The 23,643-nt window shown below is 50.1% G+C and overlaps 7 protein-coding genes across 7 annotated transcripts; 3 read left to right on the plus strand and 4 right to left on the minus strand.

Moving 5' to 3' along the window:
• Positions 1-471: 471 nt before the first annotated feature.
• On the minus strand, positions 472-2,338 carry J7337_006736 (uncharacterized protein; the record flags this gene model as incomplete). Its single annotated transcript, XM_044824396.1, has 2 exons — positions 472-2,046; positions 2,108-2,338. The coding sequence occupies 2 exons, from the start codon at positions 2,336-2,338 to the stop codon at positions 472-474; spliced, it is 1,806 nt and encodes a 601-aa protein (XP_044680053.1).
• Positions 2,339-3,528: 1,190 nt separating this feature from the next.
• On the minus strand, positions 3,529-5,284 carry J7337_006737 (uncharacterized protein; the record flags this gene model as incomplete). The annotated part of the gene is made up of 4 exons (XM_044824397.1): positions 3,529-4,219; positions 4,269-4,501; positions 4,558-5,163; positions 5,219-5,284. The coding sequence occupies 4 exons, from the start codon at positions 5,282-5,284 to the stop codon at positions 3,529-3,531; spliced, it is 1,596 nt and encodes a 531-aa protein (XP_044680054.1).
• Positions 5,285-6,976: 1,692 nt separating this feature from the next.
• On the minus strand, positions 6,977-10,289 carry J7337_006738 (uncharacterized protein; the record flags this gene model as incomplete). The annotated part of the gene is made up of 8 exons (XM_044824398.1): positions 6,977-8,967; positions 9,022-9,067; positions 9,117-9,201; positions 9,253-9,294; positions 9,389-9,515; positions 9,570-9,902; positions 9,958-10,156; positions 10,230-10,289. 8 exons carry the CDS (start codon positions 10,287-10,289, stop codon positions 6,977-6,979), a joined length of 2,883 nt encoding a protein of 960 aa, XP_044680055.1.
• A 522-nt stretch (positions 10,290-10,811) lies between these two features.
• Positions 10,812-12,059, plus strand: J7337_006739 (uncharacterized protein; the record flags this gene model as incomplete). Its single annotated transcript, XM_044824399.1, has 2 exons — positions 10,812-10,901; positions 10,959-12,059. The coding sequence occupies 2 exons, from the start codon at positions 10,812-10,814 to the stop codon at positions 12,057-12,059; spliced, it is 1,191 nt and encodes a 396-aa protein (XP_044680056.1).
• Positions 12,060-17,339: 5,280 nt separating this feature from the next.
• Positions 17,340-20,534, plus strand: J7337_006740 (uncharacterized protein; the record flags this gene model as incomplete). The annotated part of the gene is made up of 1 exon (XM_044824400.1): positions 17,340-20,534. One exon carries the CDS (start codon positions 17,340-17,342, stop codon positions 20,532-20,534), a length of 3,195 nt encoding a protein of 1,064 aa, XP_044680057.1.
• Positions 20,535-20,942: 408 nt separating this feature from the next.
• Positions 20,943-21,513, minus strand: J7337_006741 (uncharacterized protein; the record flags this gene model as incomplete). The annotated part of the gene is made up of 2 exons (XM_044824401.1): positions 20,943-20,993; positions 21,043-21,513. 2 exons carry the CDS (start codon positions 21,511-21,513, stop codon positions 20,943-20,945), a joined length of 522 nt encoding a protein of 173 aa, XP_044680058.1.
• A 457-nt stretch (positions 21,514-21,970) lies between these two features.
• On the plus strand, positions 21,971-23,349 carry INT6 (eukaryotic translation initiation factor 3 subunit E; the record flags this gene model as incomplete). The annotated part of the gene is made up of 2 exons (XM_044824402.1): positions 21,971-22,375; positions 22,435-23,349. 2 exons carry the CDS (start codon positions 21,971-21,973, stop codon positions 23,347-23,349), a joined length of 1,320 nt encoding a protein of 439 aa, XP_044680059.1.
• Positions 23,350-23,643: the final 294 nt, after the last annotated feature.

Raw genomic sequence — 23,643 nt, forward strand, 5'->3', positions numbered from 1 at the left:
AGCGCTTAAGTGCTCCTGGACTAGTGCATCTTTACCCGAGCTGCCCTGGTAAGAAAAAGGTAGTAGTTTGTGCTACAAGGCAAACACCAAGTAAATATCTTTAGATGATTTCACTCATGAGCTTTATTGATATGGATGTTGTGGATAAGTACCTAGTCTTTGCAAGATCTCTAGCATTCAATAAAACTATTCTGTCATTTCATAGCTTGAAATGGGGCTTGCTGTATTGATACCACACAGCAACTTCACAAAAATGCACTGAATCTGATACCATCCTTCAGCTTGCTTGTCTCGTGAAGTTGTTTCTTTTACTGTCTAGGTAGATTATGCATCCAAGCCACCCCAATGATTATACACAACGCCAATTAATGCATTCTCCTGAATCGTCTAACGCCCTCTATTCATCCTCGACTCTTCATCTCCACATCATATATAAAACAAGCTGTGAACTGACTCGACTTGACTCCTTGGCTAGAAGTCCCATAGTGTACATTCTCGCGGAGGCGGTAGTTCGGGTATCAGGCCACCCTCAAAGGTCCCGGTCTGTGCGAAGGCCATCCACTGAGCCTTGGACTTGTCGTCGTACATCTCAGGGGCCAATTCTGTATCCGCTGAGAACGCAGGAGGACCATCTGGGAACCAAATCCGCCGCCAGGTCCCATCGAATTCTCGAATTCCAGGTTTGCCGTCCTTGTAGATGACTGATTTGCCCTTGAACATTGATAGCCGGCCATCCATGCCTTTTGAGCTATAGCTCTCAATTGGCGGATGTTGTCTACTGCTGTTTGGTGGATATGGGCCTGTCGAAGCAGCGGATGCCGCCGCCGCCACTGCTGCTGCTGGGGGGGGTTGAGCCTGCGTTGTAGCAAACGGGTTGGCGGCAGCTGGTGCAGCGTTAGAAGGTTGGCCAAAAGGATTCACTGGTTTCTGCTGCGCGGCTTGACCAAACGGATTGCTCGCTGGTGTTTGGTTATTCTGTGATGCAAAGCCATTCGACTGAGTCTGTGACGGCTGGCCAAATGGACTGTTTGTAGGTTGATTCGAGGTCGCATTAGATGCACCGAATGGGGTTGCTGTAGCCGGTGCGGCAGCGCTTGAAGGTTGGCCAAATGGCGAGCTTCCCTGAGCAGGCTGTGAGGGTTGTCCAAACGGATTCGCCGGGGCATTGTTCTGGTTATTACTGTTGGATCCGAAAGGATTGGCAGGCTGACTGGTTGTTGCGCTACCATTTGGAGCACCAAAGGGGTTCGCTGCAAGGGCACTATTGTTATTTGCGACGGCTCCGAATGGGCTAGAGCTGTTGTTCGTTCCACTTGGTGCTCCGAAGGGATTCGGTTTCTGTCCAAGTTGGCTGGCTTGGCCAAAGGCACTGCCCTGCGCATTTATCTGTGACGGTTGACCGAATGCGCTGCCTTGCGTATTTGGCTGTGACGGTTTTCCGAAGACACTGCCTTGTGCATTTGGTTGCGAAGGTTGTCCGAAGGCTGGTGTGCCAAACGAATTGGGCTTTGCGCCTAAAGCTGAAGGTTGGCCAAAAGCAGACCCTGGTTGTGACGGCTGGCCAAAGGTTGAGGTTTGCACTGGCTTGCCGAATGCTGAGGCGGTTTGTCCCAACTGTGATGGTTGCCCAAACGCTGAAGGTTGCGATGACTGACCAAAGACCGAGCCTCCTCCTTGAGATGGCTGCGATGGTTGACCAAAGGACGGCGTACCAAACGCGCTTGGTTTCGCGCCGAGAGTCGATGGCTGCCCAAAGGCGCTTCCACCGACCGATGCGCCACCACCAAAAGGACTCGAAGCGTTGTTGTTGTTGTTGGACCCGAAAGGGGTTGGCTGAGCGCCTGTATCGGCGATTGTCGACTTGGGTCGCTTCCCAACGAGAAATTCGCCAAAGGGAGCTCCTTGCGTTCCCTGTTTGCAAATATCGTGCCGATTTGGGTGGTTATTTTCTTCGCCTACAATAAACTGAATTGCCCCTTTAATGTCGCGCAGAGCGGTCTGCATCTGTTGTTGGGCTTGAGCATATAGCTCTTGTGCTTCGTTAAGCTAAGGTCGAATCAAGGTCAGTCTGGGCGGTCGCGTAGAGACCGATTGAATGGGCGCTCACAGCTTGCTGTTCGTTCCCCGACGCTTTCCCCATCATGAAGTGTAGCCGCAGCTCTTCAAAGCTCTGTTCGCGCGGATATCCGCCAAAGAGCTGGCCAGGAGCATCTCGCCCTGGCGCATAGGCTGAGAGGATCCATTGCGGAACTTCGTTCGTCAAATCCTTTTCGATCGTGTCGATAGTAATGTTGTATTTGTCTGCTGAGTCGTCAATCCTTGTTCCGTGTATCAACATCTATCGTGTTCGTACCAGCTGGGTTTTGACTGCTCCCTCCTCCAAGAGCTCCAAAGCGGTTTGAGGGTTGATTTCGATTGTTTGGGTTTACATGTTCGAATCGACAACTATCTATGGACAAGTCAGTGTGATCAGAAGGAGAACAACGCAGCCCACAGAATCGACTTAAAACGTACTGCCGAATTTGCAGTTGCCCTGCTGAAAGAATTTACACAAAGTCATCGTTTGACGATGATTGAATGGAAATTGCGTGTTGGTCCAGTCAAATTATGAGCGTAGAAACTTGGACGCGCGCCAGGAGTCAAATGAGCCAAGTGCCAAACTGCCTCATGGCATACCCCAGTTACGTGTTAATCGTGTTCGCTGGATTCGGTCGGACTATTTCAAGTTTCCAGAAAAGCGAAGTTGGAGAGAGGGAATGAAAATGTCCAACAGAGAAAGCTTAGAGAAGGATAGAAAGCATTCTCAGCCTTTCCCCAGCCTCGTTGGGCCCATCGGGTTTTTTGCGAACGCTTGTCACAACCTGGTGCTCAATTAGTGGGTCGTTATGGGCTAGATTCTGAAGCTCACTGAAGCTCTCCCCCCCCCCTGGAGCAAGCAAAGCTTCAGGTTCCATTCCATTTAGACTTGGAAGAAGGGATAAATGGATTAAGATGACGATACCGAAAGAGATCCAAGAAAAGAAAAAGGAAGAGAAGCCCAGGCCATTAAACATGCCCCTTTATCCCTACGTACGCACCTATCTTATCTAAATGCTTTTGTCACTTATATAACTACCTATGTAGCAGAATTTATACTGCCTCTAGGAAGCTACCTAGATTCAGATTCTACAACAAATCCCCACATTAAAAGGTCTCTCTTTATTCCACGTGTCTCACTCACTACCTACGGGGACGATTAGTCTAGGTACTCTGTAGTCACCTTATTTATGCAAGGTGCCTCTCAAACTCAGTCAACCTATTCAGATTTCCCTACCACGGCAACGTAACGAAAGATATATCTTCAATCTTAATGCATTTGATTTTATTTTTGCTTCGTTTAACTATTCTTAGACCATTCAGTCATGATTTTTGTGTGCTCCTTCGCTGGATCCAAAATTAGCATCTCCGTGACTAGGTAGGTGTCTGCGTCTTATGTCCTGTGCATCCATTTCATGAACGCCTATTTCTCTCAAACTTTTATGTTGGAGTTCATGCCTGGATGTGCGAAGCCTTACGGAACTCAATCATAGGTCCGTTCTTAGCACTCGTAAATGTATCAACTAATTGCATCTCGCTTGGTCGGTGTCGACCCCATTCATTCTTAGGGTTGCCCTCAGCAGGATCGACGATACCAATAGCCTTGCGCATATCATAAAGATACATAGTGCGGGCAAGTGTGTTCGTCATCTCAACATAGGCGAGACCCTTGCCGATACAGCCACGGGGCCCAATGCTAAAGGGGCAGTATGCACTGGCAGCCAGAGCAACCTCATCCTCGGTTGTCTTCTCGCCAGTGAGGGGGTTGAGAGCACCAACAAGCCATCTCTCAGGGACGTACTCATATGGCGAGGGATAGTAGGACTCATTGTGGTGGATGGTATAATGGGGAACGCCAATAATGGTGCCCTCGGGAATGGCACGGCCTTCAACGGTGATGCCGCCGGAAAGAACCTCACGGGGAAGAATACCACCGACAGATGGAGAGAGACGCATAGCTTCATCGATACAGGCTCGGAGGTAGGTGCAAGATGCGAGAGTGGCACCTTGGAAAATCTCCTCGACATCATTGAATTTGCTTCGGATTTCTTCAGTGACTCGCTCGAGAGCGCGAGGGCATCGGACAAGGTAGAAGAGAGTGGCAGCCATCGCGGTCGATGTGGTGTCAGATCCAGCAATGATACTATTCAGTTGTTAGTTGGGGTGTTTCGAGGTCGCCTGGTGCCACTTACAGTAGGTTGGACTCGGACCAGAGCTCAGGAGTGCTGAAGCCCTGGCCAGTCTCAGGATCGCGGGCCTTGAGAAGATAGTAGAAGAAATCGCGGCGATCTGTCTCCTCACCAAGCTTCGTGCGCTCTGCGAGTTGGCCCTTACTGTAGCCCATGTAGCGAGCACGACCAGCAGCGAGTCCAGGGAAGAGAATCTTGTCCAAGTTGAGCTTGTTCACGATGGGCATGGTTCCACACTATGAGGATCAGTTTCATCTTTTGCCATATCGGAAGTAAATAGTGGTACACTTACGAGAAGGTGGCGGGTTGTGGCAGCTTCAACAAGCTCCAGGGCAAAGCGGTTAGTCGGGCTCTCAAGCATATGGAAAGCCTTGCCGAAGCACAAATCACCAAGAATATCCATGGCAAGGTAATTGCACCAGTCGCTCATCTTTCGAGGCTTGGTCCAGCCCTTGGTCTCTTCTCCAGAACCCTCCAGCATACCAATCTGCTCGCAGAAAGTACGGACGTTGCCCAAGATGTATCGCTGCATCTCCTTCATGGCGCTCTCGGAGAAGGCCTGAGACATGACACGGCGCTTACGGGCATGGACTTCCTTATCGCGCGTGTTATGCGTATTGGCGGTAGGGTGAACAAAGGCATTGTAGAATTCGGCCTTGCGGACGTTTGTGCGGAAGCCGTAGATCTCCTTGAGGGCCTTGTTGGAGTTGAAGCAAAGCGAGTTGGGGCCGAAGCGGACAACTGGGCCGTATTTTTGGTGCATGCGCCAGAACTCGAGGTGCCTGTCGCCCTTCCAAGCGTGGTAGAGCTGGTAACCATCTGTGATCTTGGCGATGAATGGGCCTGGATATTTGGCTAGAGGGTGAAAGAAGACTCGGTAAACAACAATGCTGAAGCCCTGGCCACATATGAGTGTCTGATTACCATAGACTCTGTAGGCAGTGTTGACTTACATAGAGAACTAGTCCTCCAACCAACAACCCCAAGTAAACCAACAGATGTGTTAAGTTGAACGTCATCTTGTCCGTCTCACACGCAGAAAGGGTGAGTCTCTCAGAAGCTGTGAGAATAAGAGGTAAACAACAGATGAAGAGAGGCGGAAGCCCCGGAGGAGTTATATACGTCTTATCGAGAAACAAAGCGATACACCTCCATACCTACACGATGACGGCAGCCCCATGACCACCCTCTTTTCTATCTAGCCCATCATGCCCGCCCACTTCTCATGTTTCGCTGACTTCTTCCATCCCTGGTCTGGCTAGGCAAGACGCTCATAATCGGCTGGCGGCGGCACACAAAGCTTGTCAATAATCACAAACTTGATGAAGATGGAGGGGTGAATTTATGAGGTCTTCAAGCGGCTAAGTTCGGATTGGAAATGACGGAACAGTATTGGATCGCGGAGAATTTGAGATTGTGGGGGAGCTTCTTACTCCGTAGATTGTGGGGTTTTGAGTTTGCCATTTGGGGAATTGCTATTAGTATTTCGATCCACGATTGCATCTACCGGTCGGTAGCCTCCATGATTCCTAGTTACGAGGAGCATAGAAATCGGAAGTTTACTCTTTTGTATTGGGAGCTTTCTTACAGTGGTAGTTATCCGTCCAACGCTCGGATCAACTATATAAATCCCTCTAACTCCCACTCGTAAAACAACTATCAGAGTGATGCGGCTCACAACAATGCTCAGACGTTGTTCCTAGTCCAGCCTCTTGATACCCAAAGGTCACCTGCCATTTCAAAAAAGTACAGTCAGCCGCCAATCAATTGTCCACGTCAAGCCAAGGTCTTTATGCCGTCATGAATAATGTGTATAATACGAAGGATTGTTGACCCCCTCGGCCATTGCTCCAATTCGGCGCTCACCACACAAGCGGTTCTGGTCCGTCCTGCGGAATCACAATAATACTTTATTTTTCTTGGTCATAACTGACGCAGCAGCGGGCGACAGAGGCTTGTAAACCTCACATGGCCCGACGATGACCGCGGCGTTGTGGAGTTTCGGCGGCCCGAGTGGGGACGGAGATATTTCTTTACGGTGTGGGCACGGAAATCTGCAGTTTTCGTCTGTGTACATACACAATGCAAGCTTGACAAAGGTTCTTTTGCAGGAATACATCCAGAAATGAATACGATATGGTAATTCTCTCTTCGGACCTTGTTGGTCAGCGGCTGACCGATTTCGTAGTAAGTCTGCGTCAAGACGTTTGAGGTTCATTGTAACTCTGTTATCTTGCTGGTACACAAGCCATGAGACCAATCGTGGAGTTTGTGTAGAAAGATAACAAATATTATCGACACAATGGCAAACTAAAATGCCACGTGCTGACAGTATAAGCAATACATACACTCCTCCTCAGGCACATTGTACAAAATTGCCTACAAATGCATTGATGGACACCACCGCATAAATCATCGACCGTGAACGAATGGGGAATACCCTAGAGCACCAGCCTCAAGAGAGAAGAATTTCCAACAATGAATATTTTGCTGCGTCTTTGGATCACTATCATACAACCAACATGTATACAACAGTAGTATATATTGCGTACACTGTAATTAAGCACATGAACATCACCTCCGTACATTATTCATGATCCATATCTTCCCTTTCCCATTAACTCCTCCCATTAACATGAATAGCATATACGCATCGAGATGAACCCTTGTCGTATTGCCCAAACCCTTACCCAGCGTAATATACAGCCTCTCTAGTTAAAATACCTCGGCTCGTTGAACACATGGTATCTGTGCTCTCGCACGCCGTCACCCCGGAACATTGCGGGGAATCTCCAACCCTCAGGGACCTCCTCCTCCTTTACTCGGCGATTACGCTCCTTATCTGGCTGGGCATCCAGTTTCTCGATCTCCTCTTTGGACTCGGGGATCTTGAACTTGGCAACCTGTAGTTCCGTATCGGTAATCGAGCTGCGACTCACGCGCGCGTATCCCACACGCTTGAGTCTCTTGAAAAGGATGTATTCGCACCATCGGTCCCAATCTGACGGGTCTACATCTTTCATACCCGACTTCTCGCTCACATAAGTGTTGTAGTTACCCTCCTTTGGTTTTGTCACCAAATAGCTAAGCAAGAAGGCTGGCCGAGGGGTCGAGCCCATTAGGTCAGCGAGGTAAAGTGACTGCAGACGTCGGTCTTCAGGATCCTCTTCTTGCCCGGAGTGGAAGACAAATACATCGACGAGCTGGCCATAGACATCCAGTGTCGCATGGATAGCAGGAGCCAGTTCACCCACAGGACTAGGTAGAAGGTGATGCGTCGAGTTGAGGATAGGAAACTTTGACAGAAGAGCGGCACCCCATGTGTGCTTATTGGGGCCAGGACCGTAGTCAACATACATGCCGAGATCCTCAGCAAGGAACTGCGTAGCATCACGGTTACCCATGATGATACGCTGGTTGTCGGACTCAAGAAGTCCGATGACATCAATTTCCAATTCCTTAATGAGGTCTCGCATACGGTACTCTGATGCCCACATATCGTTGTCAAACGAAAAGTGGATCGTCCAAATACCTGCAGTGAGGATGCGGTCATCAGCGTGATAAGGCTGATAGTTGTTGCTAGGGAACCGCTGGAAGGCCGAGACCAAGAAGAAAACATTGATAAGGATGGTCGCAACGCCAAAATACTTCCTCTGCTGGATCGGCACAGACCGTTTCGAAGGTTGCGGTTGATGACCTGAGGCATTGATGCCATACACGCCAGCACCAATGCAGGCCATCATCGTGTACATGATCCAGTCAGTATGCTCACGAACGAGTTGGCCACCCGGAACAAAGGCATATGCCACAACCCAAACGTGGAAGAGTACCAAGAAGTTGTATATGAGGAAACCGTTGCCAAAAGTTGTCGTAGGATTTGTCTTGGCTGCATGGGTCAAAATGGGCACAGAATATGCCATCAAGTAGGTGGCAAGCGTCAGAGCACCGTAGTAACCGGACCAATGACTGAAGAAAGTCAAAAACATCGCACCGACGGTACCGATGATATAGACTCCCCAGCTGCTTGCAAGCCTAGGCTGCCAGACTCCGCCGAACAGACCAAGTGACATGGCAAGAACAGTGAGCCAGCCATGTGTGGAGAAGTATGGGCCACGAATGGGATAACCCTCCCATCCCCAGAGGATCATGGTGCTGGTATCAGAGAGTAAAGAATGGAGGCCAAAGAATAACCCAGCAAGACCGAGTGATGAAAGGAAACTCGAGCTACTCTTGGCGGGCCGTGGGGCCAAACCGGCAGCGAGGGGTGCGCGTCTGGTGAAGCGGAGGGCGGCTAGAACACCCAGCACAAGACCAGTGTTGTTCCAACCGCCATTCGCAGCATGCATAATAGGCCAAATAGGGTTATTCGTCCACCACGCAAACTTGGCAGTAGAGGAAAGAATAAGACCAATCATCCAACCCAGGATCTTTGATTCAAGGCGGCCCTCGTGAACTGACTCCGCGAAAAGGGTACCGGCCCACCCTAAGCAGGACATAAAAACGCCAAATCCAACCGTAAACAGGCGGTAACTGGGTTCCTCAACCAGATAGGCTGCGATGCCTGCGAGAGACAGAAGGTGTACTGCGCGCAAGTTGTTCACGACAAGAGACCGAGCTGAACGACTGGCCAGAATGAACGGTGAAATCGTTGTCATGACCAGAACTTCGTATCCTGAAATGCCCATGTACCAAAGCGGGAAGTCTGATATTGAGTTAGAGTCACACAGGTTTCAATCAACGATCTAGATTGACTTACACCACACTACAAGTCCCAGACTAGTTAGAATAGTCCAGAAAACATACTGAGATGGGTTAGCAAATCATCGTTCTGTCCCAAAACAGAGAGCTTACTCCATGATAGACTTCAGCGGCAATGTCAAGTGCTTCGGGCCAGCTGAAGCGAACAGCAACAACACCGCCGGTTGCTTTTTCCTTTCTAAGGACTTGGTTAATGACAATCTTCTCCTCACGCTAAGTCTGTACTTACTCCTTTTCCAGGACGGCGGATGGGATAGAGGACAGGTTCTCACTGCAAAAGACTTAGACAATGGCCTGCAAACATGTATATTTCGCAAACGGCTGTTCTGGAAGCCAAAGACTATCTGGGAAGCCATTGAACGTACCCCTTGCTCGCACCCTTGATATCTCTAACCTCAATGGCGAAGGTACTGAAATCGAGAGCCGTCACGGCGTCAAAGGCCACATCAAAGATGATCAATGACCACTCGAAGAAGGCGTAAGTCGTGTAAGCTGGTTTATAGTGTTAGTGGGCCACATTTCAATGGCGTGATCCCGTTGTCTTACCTCCAGCGACACGATGCACCTTGTGCTGAATGAAGAAATAGATCAGTGGCACAAGAGTGCCGAAAAAGGCAGATGCCAAGTATTTGCGATATTTGATGGCCTGAGGATTGGCGGGGCTGAGTGCGATACAGCCAGTCGTCCACGGAAGTGTCGCAACAATGTAAGAAATCATGAGAATATCATGCCAATCGTGGTCGTCCGTAGATGTAATGTATGTCCAGCCGCCACAGGTCAGAGTTCGAAGTAGGCCCATGACAGCAACGAACGTAGGCAGCTTCTGGCCGGGCTTTCGCGTGAGGAGGTACCATAAACCGACGAGGGCAAACCGAGGGCCTGGGAGCTATCAGTACATAGGGGATATGGTACAATTCGATCGACTATGCTGTACCGGATGTAATGGCAATGAAGATCATGAAGAACGACCGCTCGGGGTACCGATCGCCAATAGTCGCAGAGACTGAGGGGAACCATTCTTGCGGATAACCGTAGAACTCATTTTGTACGATCTTGTGGTAGTGTAAGTAAACACCGATAACCAATGCACTAAAGAAAGCAGCTAGAACACCACGAATCAGCGTCCCAGTCATCTAAGTTGCGTATTTATAACGGAGGAGGATGCAAAACCATACTATACGCGACAGCAGTATGCGCCCAGCTAACCAAACTTCCATTGAAGCTTAGGACAACGCCAATATCTTTGTCCTTGTATTTTGAAGCCATTTCGAAGGAGAAAAGGACTGAACAAACACTCTAAAATCCCATCCGGGCGATCCGGGAACCAAGAGTCAAAATCTCAGAACGAGCGACGAGAGAAAACGATCATGCAAGTGGTGAGATTCACTCTCGGACAAGACAAACAGACCTCGGAGCTTTGGCGTTACCTCCACCGCGACGTAATACTTGGAAAGTGTAATTGCTAAGTGGAGACCGACCGGGGCAGGGGACACTCGGAAATCGATATTATTTTTTGACACTGGCCCGCGCGCTCCCGAAGCGAATCAAAGGCCAGGTACTCTAAGCGAGAAATAAACAGCCTAACGTTACTCCGTACTCCGTAGGTAGACGGCGATTTCCATTTTGGTTCCCGCCGTCGCGACCACCACCCACGAGGCTGAAAAGTGGCCCGCTAAAAAAGTTATTGATCTGTCAGCCTTGTCGGCAAAAAAACTTCCTAAATTTGCTGTCTACCTAGTACTTACCTTGTAAACCGTACTGATTACCTCTTGGTCGCACAAACACAAAATGGCTGGCGTCGCTGATAAGGCGAGGTTCTATCTTGAACGTGCTGTACCGCAACTGCGAGAATGGGAGGAGAAAGAAATATTTTCCAAGGTAATTGCGTTCTAACTTTACGAGAGAACATTGTCAACTAACCCATCATCCTCGCAGGATGAGATTCGCACAATCGTCCAGAAGCGCAACGATTACGAGCACAGAGTCCTCTCACCTGGGAATAAGCCGTCGGATTGGTCTTCGTACGCTCAATGGGAGCAGTCGCTTGAGTCCCTGCGCAGCAAACGCTGCAAGCGTCTCAAAATCCGACACCTTCAGTCCGCCCATGCTGGCCAGGGCCGTACTCTTGCGATTTACGAGCGAGGTGTCAACCGACATCCAGGAAGCAGTGCTCTGTGGAGAGAATATCTTTCATATACGTCCAGCGTCAAAGCATCCAAGCGCTGGCGCAAAACCATGACCAATGCTCTACGCATGATGCCTACGGACCCTGAGCTGTGGGCAATGGCAGGTCGAAGGTCAGCGAAGAATGGCGACATGGCAGCCGCGCGTGGGTTCTTCATGCGAGGTTGCCGCTTCTGCACGACGAATGAAAAACTCTGGGTTGAATATGCGCGAACGGAGATGGAATGGCTCGAAAAGGTCGATAAGCGCAAGGCGGTCGCGAAGCCTGGTCAGGATGTTCTCCGACCCGATCGTGAGGACGACGGCGACGAGCTGCGACTTTTGGATAGTGATGATGGTGAAGAGGATGACGACGATCTTCCTGAGCCATCAAATGCCCAAGCCAAGGTTATTGACAAGCAGACCGCTCAGCATTTGAAATCAAACCCTGCCATGGATGGCGCTATCCCTATGGCTATCTTCGACATCTCCAGGAAGCAGGCTTTCTTCAGCGCCAACACTGCGGAGGTATTCTTTGACCTCTTCGTGTCTTTCACACATGTCCCGGCTCAGCCTAGGATATCACAGCATGTTCTGGATGTCCTTGATCGGGAGTATCCCAACCACCCAGCCACATGCAACCTCCGCATTCGCCAGCCTATTATGGGCGTAAACCCACAGACAGCAGAGTTTCCCAAGAACCTCAGAGAGGTACTGTCACGCTTGGGCCGCTATCTGGAAACCACAACAGATCGCACGGAATTACAGAAGAAGACCGTGGCATGGATAGACGGGTATCTTGCGCTGGATGTTTTGGATGAGGGTATTCGGGCAGTATTGGAACATACCAAACAGAAGATGGAGTCCATTTAGATGGCTATGAATAGAGCCAATCAACATTTTTATGTGGTTATGCTGGAAATCAAAATAATACTTGCACCTTGTTCCCTTTGCATTGGGCGCAAATCTTAACAACTGTGGATACCATACGGCTAGTCGGAGAAAGGAGGAAAGACACAACAGCCAAGAGACAGATATCGTGACGGGGCCTCCGATCACCAACAAGAATTTTTCTTTAAATAAACACAGTCTTGGGTTATAAACTGTAGAAGTATAATCGACTTTTGAGATCCCCTGTTTGGGGAAGCCAAGGGACCAAGTGAGAGCTGAACTTTAAGAACTTAAAGTCCTAAATGAGTATTATGGAGATGGTATTACTAGATATGTAAAATAATCATTGATGGAATCAACAGGCTGTTCAACCCCATAATTTTTTAACCCTACCTACCTACCTGGTGCTAAGGCCCGAAGTTTCTGATATCTAGAGGCCAGGAGAAACTGGGGATCGCTTTGTGATGGTTGCAAGGCCGCGGCCCGATGTTAGGGTGACCCAGCGTTTTGGGATCATCCCGTCAAGGAGGAAGCCGTTGTGGGGCTACCTGTAGGCCTGGAGAGAAACGAGGAGCTGAAATGAGCAAGTCAAAAGATGTGGAAAGCTGAATGAAACTGAGCAGCTTCTATCGAAATCACTTCGGTAGTAACTAGAATAGTGCACTCAGTCAATATATTCCCAGAGTCAAAGTTGATATGCGGGAAGCATCGCATCCACCAACAGGGCTTCATGCCACGCGATTGTTGGTCCCGCAAGCGACTGGAGCCGTCTATTGATGGCATCATGCGTTGTGTAACTTGTATATGCATGGGGAAGCCAGAACGGCATCTGTGCCGTTTTATATGCAGGCTTCTGTACGCTGCCTACCTAGGGGAGGAAACAAAATTTAGGACTTCAACCCTAAGTGATAAAAATATTAGGTAAATCTAGCCTAAGCTTAGGTAACTCTTTGCTGAGTTTATTTTGACATCCTATATCAAGGCCCGGTGTTTTCCTGCCCCCTGAGGACTGCCTACTACGTAGTAGTACCTCCTGACCGTCCAGCTGTGACACAGTCCCAGGCTCCAGGGCTGATGTGATGCTTGTTCGGAGGTGACCTAGAGTAATGGTTGTTTATCTTTTCTGGCGAGTTTTACGTTCAATCCTTAGGACCTGCTGGGATTGGGCCTGTCTTCTATCATTGATACGAGGCGTTTTCTCCCAAAGCCTCAGGGCGTCTAGGGCGTCAATGGCTCAAAGGCTAATGAACGGCAATTACATGTCGATCATGTTGGGTAGGAGAAGGTCTTTTGCCTTTTGGAGTGCGACAGATCTGCAACCATCACAGGTGGTTGGTCCAGCCCTGTCCATGGATTGCTTACCATCACGTTCACTTCCACCCACGAACAATTGTGCTGACCAGCCCTAGCCAGCCTAGCCAGCCAACAAATGACACTTCTCACGAGAGATAATGTGAGCAATCTGAGGCAGAACTGACTTCCAAGCTGCAGCACGACAAACTATTCGCCACCGACCCAGTTTCCATCAATGTGGGGAGTTCACAACAGGGGAAGAAGAGCGACCGAGAAGCACATGGCATGCAGGGCAACTGGATAAGGCGCAGTTCACGGTTAGGAAATGAGGAGACTTGAGAAACCGATTTCAGGAGGGAAAAGAGGGGAAGATCAAGCCTTTTTCTATGATAGCGAGACCGCTTCTTTGCATTTCATACTTGGCGAGGCAAAGCTAGTTCATCCTCCAATCTTTCTGACAGTCTGAGGCGGAGGGTCCATGAGCCTATATCTGGACGTGTTCAGTCATCGCCAGCAGAATTCAACGAACCTAAGAACCGCCCACAAAAGCATAATTGAAAGATTCCGCTAGAGTAACAATCGTTGATCGAGACTGTTTACTGTTATTAGTGCTGTGACACAAGCAGGCCTTGCCAAGTCAGTCGCCCACCTCAAAACAGCGCGTGGGTGATCTGGAATCGTACAGTACAGTGCGCAAGCGACGCAAGCGACCCTAGGTGTGAGTGGGTGGTCGGATCGTGAGTGAGAAATGAGAGGATCAGAGGTTGGAAAACAATAGGAGAGGAGACCTAGAGAAACGACGAAAGGAAACGAAACAACATGTATTCCTCCAGAGCCTAACACATGGCCCGTATCGATACATCCTTTTCTAAATGAAAAAGATCATTGGTGAACTTTTCGTGGTTTCGCTGGTCAGACTTAATCAATACTTAGTCCCATCTTGAAGATGAACGGCAGACATGCGCCACTCAGGAACCACAGCTTGACCAGATAAGCGTGGGAATAAGAGTTTGAAGCCAAGTGAATAAGATACAGATTGACAGTGACTTTGGATGGGAGGAACAAAATTGGAGCATAATCGAGCGGAGAAAATTTCGTTAATCAAAGCCCCCGAAGTGAGAGCTCAAGTGAGGTCGCAAGCCCAGGCACAGCACAGGCTGGTCGTTGGCGGTACGGAGAAAGGCAAGGCAAGGTAAGGTATTTCACATAACTACCCCCCTTCCCCCGTTCCTTCTTGCTACCCATTTCCCGCCCATTTCCCCCTCTCAAACCTTTTGTACCTTTTCTTCTTGACTCCTTCGCTTTTGAAACCTCTCTTTTCGACCTGTGTTGCTGTCGTACGCATGCCTGTCTTTTGGTCTGCTCACTTATACAGACGCGGAGCCATCTCCAAATTGTCGGGTGGTTTTCAGGGCACCCCCAAAGCCGCTGCGCTGGGCTGTAAGTGGGATGGCAATTCACTCGATTGCAAATTGATTTTTCGACACGACACGCTCATAAATCAAGCGAAAACAAGCATGATTTGACCGAACAAACGAAAAACGAATGGATTTCACGAAAAATCGTGACAGCTTTCACTGGCACCTCAAAGACAACCCAGAACGAACTTGAGACGGCGCTGGCTGTTCTGGCCATGACGGCCTGCCTGACAAGGATCCATCCACTGGCATCCACTCGGGAAGCGCCAGTGGTGGGTGGACAGCCCGCATCAGGCGCCACCGCAGACCAACCCCGGACTCAAAGCCGATAACTCTTGTGTCTGCGCCTCTCTCAAGGAGAAACAAGCAAAGACAAGTTTATGTTCTCTGACCCGAAAGAATGGTTATTGAGCATACTGGCTGCTAATTTGGGAGCACCTGCCCAGTCACTGCTCCGAGGGGCTTGTCCTGTTCCTGGTGGCGAATGGCCTGTTTCTCTGTAGGGGTCTGCCTTTGCGGTATGGCCGTGGAGGGTCACCCCAATGGAAAGCTATTCCAGCTGTTCCGGCCATTGCTATGGACACAGGAGCCAAAAGGCCAGTCAGCTACCACTATTGATCGTGTTTGACCACGTTCTCAATGAGATAGTGCTCGCACAAGTGTGCTGAGGCAATGTTGGTCTCGAACGAATCGTTACATTGGGTATTTGGCCCGAAACTGTGCGACACATATGCTACGTGCGCGCGCGGATTACGTCCACTGAGATACGTGGATAAATACAGGAGCATAGTGCTGGACGATTTGCACATGAGGCGTACTAGGTACTTTGACAGCACCGACATACTCTTCAAGATTGGGCGTCAGAATGTCTACAGTTGCGACAATGGTTCAGTGTTTTTCTCCGGTGCTTACACTACGAGCCTGGAAGCCTTTCGCCATCCTCTCTCAGTATCGGCCTGAAGATCTGTAGCAATTGAGAGCATCAACTGGAGAAGTAACTCAGTTGCAACAAAACAGCCGGACTGGAGACAAGATAATGGCGAACTCTCGTCATGGCGTTTCCCGGCCAGCTTCAATATCGCCAGCAGTCAATTGTCAATGTTCGCCATGCAGTCATGGACTTGAGCTTCATTGATGACTGGCAGAAGCAGGCCCCATGGAATCATGGGGCACTTTGATCGAAGGCCTTTTGTTCGTTTGCCAGGCGCTTGTTGTCACATGCAACATCGCCAGGAATGCCGCTTCCCAGGTTCATGGAAGAATGGGATAGCAACATGATAACAGATTCGGGCCCGCTGTTAAAAATTGCTGTTACTTGCTATGGTAGTCTTATCTGATACTGAGCTAACCTTAGTTCCTCACTAACGCAAATAGCTGATTCGTCTAGGTGCGCACAACTGGCTTGATCTCGAAATCACGCTATACCAGGAACAGTCAAGCACCACGCACTGCAAAACAGACTCAGCCTCCCCCCGACTCTCAGAGATGTCTTCGTCGTTCGCTGAAACCCAGGCCAATCCGTTCAGACCTGACCCGACTCCACGAGCATCCTTTGCAGTTTATCGCGAACGCACTGCAAACACGCTCTCACTATTTGGCTTAGGTGGGGCTATCCTTTTTCTTGATTCTCAGCGCATTAGTAGAATCTCCGCTCCAAGTGGACGATGAAATGGGATAGATAGAGTTGTACTCCGTACGCTGTCGCTTCCTCGCTTCGCTTTCACTTTTGCCTACCCATTCGGATCCACTATTTCTCTTGTCTTCCCTTTCCCCGTTGGTCACTCTTCGAGCGCCAGACTTTTATTGGCTTGTCGAGGTCGCCTGCGCTTGGTTTGGTCTCAGTGCTGCGCGTCCTTGCCCTCCCAAGCACCACCTCCCCGGCCGCCCATGGTCCTGGCGCTGCTAACCTAACTCCCTACTGCTGACGGAGACCCGCCTGGCGAAAAAATTCTCCCTCACTGGCTGGCTCAGCTCGTCCATCACCCTGCTCTCCACTGCTGGCGGCGTCGCTTGCTGGGTTGCCTACTGAAAAGGTGGCTGCTAGCCTGCTACAGTGCTGTCCAGTCCGTTGTCCGCTGCCCGTCCGTTTGCTCTCTTGCTCCCGTCGCGCGGCTTTCGCTTTCTCCCTCTACCTTTCCATCCATTCTCACCCGACCCGTCATTCCCATCTATCATCTGCCGCTTGATTGAAGCGCGTCGCCCTGCACCGACCACCGTGCCAACCAATCCAATCTGGGCGTTTTCTTCTTTCCCACTTTCCTGTCCCCTTTGCCTAAGCCCATTCCCAGTACTGGCAGGCTGACACAAGGTCTTCTCGCTGGTCTGGTTCTGGTTCGGTCTGGTCTCTCGCACTACACTGCTCTCCACCAAACCCACGCCGCGACGCGACTTGTCCCATCACCACCGTGTCACTGCCTCATCTCCCACTCATCGCTTCCTATCTCAGCCTTCCGTCATTGTATCCTCGTCTTCTTGGCGCTCCTCCATGGACGCTTTTCGCGTGCCTGCTGATCGCTAACTCCGTCGCGCATAGCCTGTTGGGTCGATCGCCATGAGCACCTGGATGAACGACGCCGTCCCCAACCACAATGGCAACGGCTTTCCACACATGAACGACTCTAACGCTGCCGGTAGCATGATGGATCCTTCCGCTTTCATGGCTAATCCAGGCCAATTCAATCCTGCTCAGTTTAATCAGCAAATGGGCGGCGCCATGGCTAATGGCCCTGGCTCCATGCGCAATGCTTCACCATCTTTTCAGAATCCTGTATACCAGACCAATCCCGTTATCCCATCGAAGCGGCCTCGTCCTCGCGAGGATAGTCTCGCTGGTTCTCCTAGCCAAAATCCCGGAATGCTCCCAACGTCGCGCTCTGAGACGCCGCAGCAACAACCATTTGCTGGAGGCTTTCAACCCGGCGCGGTTCAGCAAAACCCTGGACAATTTTCTCATCTTCAACCTAATGGTTCCGCCAATGCGAGCCCCTCTCCGATAATGAGCAACCAAATGCGACCAGGAAGTGTTCCTCAACGGGTCGCGACCGCGTCACCACACCCATTCTCTCCCAGTGGCCAGCAATTCAACCCTCAGACATCACCGATACCGTCCGAACATGGCACTCCCCAGCCAAACCCCTATATGCAAAATATGGCCCAAGGTTTCAACCCAAACTTTGCTTCATCACCTTCGAACGCGCGACCTTCACCAAATCCGAACGCGATGTCCGGCAACCAAATGATGGCGCAGCAGATGGGTCAAATGCCGCAACACATGGGCCAGATGCAAGGCAATATGTTCCCCCCTCAAATGCAGCAGGGTCAACAACAACAGGGCACACCACAACAACAAGGCCAGCAGCAACAAGGGCAACAAACTCCTCAACGCCCGGGCATGGCGGACGCGCAGAAAATGGCCGCTTATCAGATGAGATTGCAACAACAACTGCAAGGCAATACTCAAATCCAAGCACAGATGCAGGCGCAAAATATGGGCCGCGGTATGATGCCTAATAAGCCAGTACCCGGAATGCCCAATGGCCAGATGCAGCAAGGAGGCATGAGGCCTCAGCAGAGGATGATGGCTAACGTGAATCCCGAGCAATTTATGAAGAATCTTACGACACTAATGAACTCAAAAGGCCTGCAATTGGATCCTAATCCCATGGTGATGGACAGACCAGTTAATCTCATGGTGTTGTTTCAAGCGGTTCAGAATAAGGGAGGATACAAGCAGGCAACTACAACCCCTAACGGCTGGCCCCATGTTGCTCAGATGCTTGGCTTGCCACCCCAGAATCCCATTGTTCCGCAGACGTTGAAGACGATCTATGAACGCAACCTTTATAAGTTCGAGGAAGTGTGGATCGCTCAACAACAGAAGCAAAGGATGATGCAACAGCAACAGCAACAATCGCAGCAACAATCCCAACAGCAACCACAACAGCCACAAACTCCAGGCACGCTCATGGGACAAGCTACTCCCCAGAAGCAGATGCAACCTGGACAACAGATGACCCCTGGAGCCATGGGCCAATCTGGGCCTCCAGCTCAAATGCAACAAACTCCCATGAAGCAAATGCAACCAGGACAGCCTCCAGTTAACGGATTTTCCACACCTCAGCCTCAGATGCAGCCGCAGCCTCCAGTGATGCCAGGTCGAAATCGCACCTTATCGCAAACCATCGACGCTTCTACTGTGCCAGAGTTCCAGGGCGCCCCCTCTCCGGCAACCCGCAGGGCTGGAAGCATGTCACAAAATGAAGGACGTCAAGCCTCAGCAGCACCTGCGGTTGTGGAAAAAATGCCTAGGCTCGCACCTCAAACTGACGAGTACAGCCCTTGTGCCCGCGAATTATCAACATTTGGTGGTGTTGATCTAAATGCGTTTAGCAAACTTGGAGCGGAACTGGAACGCTGGAAGCCTGACGTACCTCCTCTTCAGGAACTAGGGAACATCGATATCGGTGCTCTTACTAAGAGTTTGCAGAGCGGGATTCATGGCGAGACGCGCCTAGCCCTTGATGTACTGGCAGCTGCATCGTGCTCCATGAACCAATTGCATTTTATTCAGCTTCGGTACTGTGACGAGCTAATAGAGGCTCTCATCGAATGTGCCGAGGATCAAGTGGAGATGCTGGCTGAGCATACAGCCGAAGTCTCCGATGAGATTCAAATATCACCATACGAAGACGTCTTGAGGGCCTGCCGTCTTGAAAGGTTTAATGTCCGGGATCTGCCAGTGTTTGGCACTCAAGAGTATGAGCTCGACCGGGCCGTTGATCGTCTAATATGCGTCACAACTATTCTTCGAAACCTTTCGTTCCCCGGCGAACAGAACGATAATCATTCTGTACTTGCCGATGAGATTGTTATCAAATTTGTCTGTGCTGTCATAAGATACCTCGGTACCCGAACTATGCTTCTTCGATCACACAACAATACTCTCGATTTCATGAAGGATGTTGTAATTTTGCTCTCCAATATTGCAGGGTCTGTAGAGATACCTGGACGCGAACAGGCTCTCTGCCTCTTGCAGTTTCTTCTGGCATTTGCCCCGGCGCCCAACCCTTCAGTCACAGATGGAACCTTATTCTTTACGCAATACGAACCAAGCTTGCACGCCTACCTGCCACATGCTGTCGATGCACTTGCGAAGCTACTAGCTCGTGATGAACCCAATCGGGGTCATTACAAAGCTGTCTTCGCACTTGACTCGAACAGCAGCCCTCCTTATGAGTTACTTACTCGTGCCTTCGGCTTGGCCATAGCACCCATACCCGATAAGGCCAAGACACAGACGAGACAACCTAACCTCCCATCCCTCGTCGAAGTTAGAAAGCCTTTCTTGATGCAAGGGCTTCTTTCTGCTGAAATCTTGGCTTCACTTGCTCCGGGCCATGACAGCGGAGTCGCCCAATCTTGGCTATCGTCTGGCAATGATTTTGCCCAGAATCTATTCAGGCTTATCCGGGAGCTCAGTCAACTATACGAGCAACCCCAAGTTCAAGGTCCCCGAACAGCACCCCGAAAAGACCCTGAGCTGGTGTATATCGTCGTTGTTGCAGTTGCTCTATTAAGACGACTTGCTGAGAAGGCCAGAGATCCCAACGATCCAACGTCATCCATACCCGCCAAAGCTATGCCACCACCTCATGCTTTGCTTGAAGCGCTGTCAATGCAATCTGCTGAATGGTCAAAGGATGAAGTACTGCAAAAACTTTCAACCTTTTTTGCCCTTGGGAGGTGATAGTCGCACCGGGATTGTATTTTTGGATCAAAATCTATAGCATTACCGCATCTTCAAGCTTGTATGTTAGTGTTTTGAGAAACATGGGATTGGTGTCTTGTCATTTGAAGCGTGTGCTTCTCGTTTAGACTTGCATTCTGGAGTCGATGGTTTGGGGACAAGACAGGTGATGATGAAACTGCTTGTCTATGTACAGGTGTATAAAGGAAGTTGGAATGGTGAACAAATTCAGACATTAGGGACAAACGAAAATATGCTTCTATGATGCGCTCGCATTACTACATGTATTGTACATCTTGTGTCGCCCCTTATGGTGACTGGTCAATATGATGCAGTTTTGATTCCTCCTATATGTTGAGTCAAGGATAAGACCTGGCTAATCCGTATACATCACTCATGACCGGCTCTTCAAAAGCCGGTCTTCAGGATCCACTCAACTGCCTTATCGTAGACATGACCCTAGAACAATTAGTTGTCTGTCGAGAGCTCCAATGTTGGAATTGCATACCTTGATCTCCACGTGTTGTGTTGTAGGATTTAATCGAATATCCACTGGTTTAATCTCCAAGTCCCTAGCCAAATCCTGGATAAACTTGGAGCGGTCTCCATCAATCTTTTTAATGATAACGATCATGCGGTTGCCACCAGACATCCACTTGCGGTATACAGGGAGTTGGGAGGATGGCGTCCGCCGAACAACGTAGCGAAGGGTTGCGCCGAGTTTGTCGAGGTTTTTGATTGCTGGTGGAGGGACGAACGGTTGCTTGAGTTGGCGATCCTTGTATGGAATCTTGTTCTTCCTGTTGGGGTTGACGGGGTGTTGGGTAGGGTTGGGCTTGTATGATACGTGTGTTTTGAAGGTGTTCGTTGAAGATGTGCTGGCCGCAGAGTAACACGCTCGTTGTGTGAAGATTGCTGGCTTCTGGGCAAGGGCCTGGCGTCCTATGGACAGGACTCTAGAGGTAAGGAAATTCATCATGTGGTCAGGTATTGGAAGGAGAATGGAGGATAGAGCTGTTTTCCGTCGCGAGGTTCTTTCGCTTTGGCGGTACCGCGGATCAGGAGACCCGAAAGAGATATGCAACGTAATGTCCAAATTACAGTTTCAATTGATTCCGCTCATTACCTCTTGAACATGCCACACTCTATCTGTCAGTCCACTCTAAACATACCAGAAAGCTTGCCGCTGATGGAAAATCTCGAGATCACATGACTTCTTATCTCTAATCGTCGGTAAATTCACGGTCGGTGCGATAAGCTGAAACCCCACACCACGGAGTGGATTGGCGAAATTCACCAAAAATCTGAGGTGTTCGTGCCCCTCCATCAAACCCATCATCACGACCTTTGCGGCGAGTCACTTTTCTGCCCTCTCCGACCGAACCCTCGTCCGACCGATCTTTACCGACTCCCTCTTCTCAAAGACATCACCCACTATGGAGGACGTTCTCAACGCCGTCTCGGCCGACGGCTCGTCGATCATGCCCCGCCTTGCGCCGCACCTGAGCCGACATCTTCTCTTTCCTCTGATCCAGTTCGAGAGTGAGAGAGCCGAGGAGCATGGCCAGGATGCCAAGGCAAAGGAGATTCTTTCCGGAAAGATTAAACTCCTCGAGGACACAAACATGACCGATTACGTTGCGACTCTCTACTGCGAGCTTCATGGTGTATCAGAGGCCCCCGAGCAGTACAACAAGAAGAGACAGGATGTGCTTTCACAGCTGGAGAACTACGAGCAAGCTACCGCCAAGATCGCCGATCTCCTGACTCAGGACGAGGTCGTTAACGGACTCCGAAGCGACAAGGTTGCCAACTTGGAGTTCCTCAAGAACCAGCACGGAGTAAGTAGCTGAGAGCTCTCTACTGCCAAGGTCAAATATATCTAACAGGCTTTCACCAGGTCACCATGGAAATGGTCAACGCGCTCTACGACTTTGGTCAGTTTCAGTTCCGATGCGGCCAATACGGTCCCGCTGCCGATATGCTCTACCAATTCCGAGTCCTGTCCACCGATAATGATAAGGTCTTGGCTGCCACCTGGGGCAAGCTTGCCTCCGAGATCCTCCAGACCAACTGGGAGTCTGCTGTCGACGAACTCAAGAACGTTAGGGAAAACATTGATTCTAAGCTCTTCAACAACCCCCGTGCCCAACTCGACCACCGAACGATGTTGCTCCACTGGTCTCTTTTCCCTCTCTTCAACTGGGAGGGTGCTCGGGAACCTATCTTGGACATGTTCTTTTCCGCACCTTACATCAACACCATCCAAACCTCTTGCCCCTGGATCCTGCGATATCTGATTGCTGCCGTTATCACCGGCCGTGGCCGTGCTCGCAACAGCTCCATCCAACAAAAGCAGATCAAGGACATTATCCGTTATGTCCGACAAGAAGCTTACGAGTACACCGACCCTATCACACAGTTTGTCAACGCCCTCTACATCGCCCACGACTTCGAGGCTGCCCGCGAGGCTCTCTCCATGGCCGCCGAGGTCTGCCGCAGCGACTTCTTCCTTGCTTCTTCCGCCGATGCCTTTGTCGATGCTGCCCGACACCTGATCTGTGAGAGCTATTGCAAGATCTTCAGCCGAATGAACATCCGCGATCTTAGCGCCAAGCTCGGCCTGAACCCCGACGATGGTGAGAAGTGGATTGTCAACTTGATCCGTGAAACTCGATTGGACGCCAAGATCGACAGTCAAGATGGCACCGTTGTGATGAACCACCCTCCTAACAACGTCTACCAGCAAGTTATTGAGAAGACCAAGGGTGGCTTCTTCAGGACACAAGTCCTCAACGCTGCTGTTTCAAAGTAGAGACCATAGCTAGTTTCGAATGATCTTTTTATATGACTGTTTTCTTTTATGCAACGGCTCAAAAGGCGCGATGCAATTCAAAGCGAGGGGCAAGATACCTTGACCAGAGGATTGCGCCCTCCGCTACTGGGAGAAACAAGACGCAGCCCCTTTTGTTTAGGAGGAGGCCGGTCTTTGCAGAGGATGAGCAGGATAAAGCAATGCATAAGACGGAGAGACAAAGATAGAGCGGCGAGGCAAAAATGACAAATACGGGCCAAATGGAAGAAGTGGCGGTTTTAGAGGCCCTGTATA

This window comes from Fusarium musae, chromosome 5, assembly GCF_019915245.1.
Source record: "Fusarium musae strain F31 chromosome 5, whole genome shotgun sequence".
Lineage (NCBI taxonomy): Eukaryota > Fungi > Ascomycota > Sordariomycetes > Hypocreales > Nectriaceae > Fusarium > Fusarium musae.